Source organism: Lactuca sativa, chromosome 9, assembly GCF_002870075.4.
Source record: "Lactuca sativa cultivar Salinas chromosome 9, Lsat_Salinas_v11, whole genome shotgun sequence".
NCBI lineage: Eukaryota > Viridiplantae > Streptophyta > Magnoliopsida > Asterales > Asteraceae > Lactuca > Lactuca sativa.
Window position 1 is genome coordinate 29,392,740 of NC_056631.2, and position 1,942 is coordinate 29,394,681.

Consider the following 1,942-nt stretch of genomic DNA (forward strand, 5'->3'; position numbering starts at 1 on the left):
AAATCATCAAAACCATCAATGGAATGATTGGTTTGAGATTAGAACCATCAAAATCATCCAAAGTGGGTTAGAAATTGAAACCCTAATCATAAAATCCTATTAAACTTGTCATTAGGGTTTCTCCCTCTTCACAAATTCGAATTTTAATGGTAATAGAGAAGATTTTTACCTTGCTAGCCTTGATTCCTTCTCTCCTTTGGTTTACTGCCCACTTCTCCTCTTGAATCAAGCCCTAAATGACAAAAATGAAGTATTCACCATTAGAGCTCTCTCTTCCTTTCAAAATACGTATAACAAGAATGAGGGATGTGTGCTTGCATCTTATTTCCTCAAACTTTCACTTATGGTCCCTCTAGTTTGAGAATTTTGTTAGTTCTTACCATTACTTGCATTTTCCCAACTTTAACATGTTATTAAATATATTTTAACCATTAACATCCTTATTTTATTTTTAATTTAAATTTTTAGGATGTTACAATTACATACCCCTTAAGAGGATCCCGTCCTTGGAATCGCCTCGCAGTCTACGATGGTAGGGTACCTCCTCATCATTTCTTCTTTTGTCTCCCATGTGATATTGGAGCCGAGCACATGCTTCCATTTGACTAGCACCAAGTCAATTTCCTTGTTCCTTATCTTTTTGGTCTTTATTTCTAGAATTGCTTCCGGTTCTTCTATAAGTCTCTTATTCTCGTCAATTCTCAAGTACTTCAATGGAATTGTCAATTCCTCTTTTCCAAAGTATTTCTTCAAGTAGCTTACATGAAAGGTATCATGTATTCCTTGGAGTTCTTGGGGAAACTCCAACTTAAAGGCTTGGGTTCCAACCACTTTTAACATCTTGAAGGGTCCAATGTATCTTGGATTCAATTTACCCTTTTTACCGAATCTCATGACTCCTTTCCATGGGGAGACTTTCAACATTACCAATTCACCTTCTTTTATGTCATAAGGTTTTTGCTTCAAACTTGCATAACTTCTTTTCCTATCTTGAGCCGCCTTGATGTTAGCTTGAATAACTTCTATCTTTTCATTTGTTAGCCTCACGAGTTCGGGACCTGTGAGTTACTTCTCTCTAGCTTTAAGCCAACACAATGGTGTTCTACATTTCCTTCCATACAATGCTTCATAAGGTGGCATTCCAATACTCGAGTGATAACTGTTGTTATAAGAGAATTCCACCAAGGGTAAGTGGTCATACCATTTTCCTCCAAAATAAATCACGCATGACCTCAACATATCCTCCAAAGTTTGGTTGGTCCTTTCGGTTTACCCATCCATCTAAGGGTGGTACGCAGTGCTTAAGCATATTTTGTCCACAGTTCTTTTTGTAAGGATTTCCAAAATCTAGATGTGAATCTAGCATTCCTATCTGAATATATGGTAAGTGGCACACCGTGCAGTCTCACCACTTCATCAACATAGATTTTTGCAAGCTTTTTTAAAGGGGTTGATTCCTTTATATCAAGGAAGAGTGAACTTTTAGTCAAGCGATCTACAATCGCCCAAATGACATTGTTCCCTTTACTTGTTCTTGGTAGGCCCATCACAAATTCCATAGTAATGTCTTCCCATTTCCCGGCTTGTGTTTGTAGTGATTGAACCTTTCCATAAGAAAATTGGTGTTCTGCCTTGACTTGATCACAAGTCAAACTGTTGGAGATGTACTTCACCACTTTTGGTTTCATTTCAGGCCATCAAAATTGCCTTCTCAAATCCATACAAGTCTTGGTACTCCCAGGATGAATGGAGTATTTTGACTTATGAGCCTCATCTAAAACTAGCTTCCGATTCTTTCCATTTTTGGGGACCCAAATTCGTCCCTTAACAGTCATCAATCCTTGTTGATTCTCACCAAACTCGATCTTCTTTCCCAATTTCTCTTTCTTGACATTCGTTTCTTTCAAAGCTTCAACTTGGGCATTCTTGATCATTTGGATTA

General features: G+C 37.6%; 1 protein-coding gene across 1 annotated transcript; it reads right to left on the reverse strand.

Annotated features, from left to right (window-relative positions):
* Positions 1 to 489: 489 nt before the first annotated feature.
* On the reverse strand, positions 490 to 1,688 carry LOC111907457 (uncharacterized). Its single transcript, XM_023903225.1, has 2 exons — positions 1,397 to 1,688; positions 490 to 1,058 (listed from the first exon to the last, which is right to left on the reverse strand). The coding sequence occupies exons 1-2, from the start codon at positions 1,686 to 1,688 to the stop codon at positions 490 to 492; spliced, it is 861 nt and encodes a 286-aa protein (XP_023758993.1).
* Between the last annotated feature and the right edge of the window lie 254 nt (positions 1,689 to 1,942).

Bases quoted from the DNA above. Each gene is read 5' to 3' on its own strand.
- LOC111907457 (XM_023903225.1), bottom strand. From the start codon at position 1,688: ATGAAACCAAAAGTGGTGAAGTACATCTCCAACAGTTTGACTTGTGAT. The intron at 1,059-1,396 runs GTGTGCCACTTA...AGTAACTCACAG, and splicing joins TGAAGTGGTGAGACTGCACG to GTCCCGAACTCGTGAGGCTA.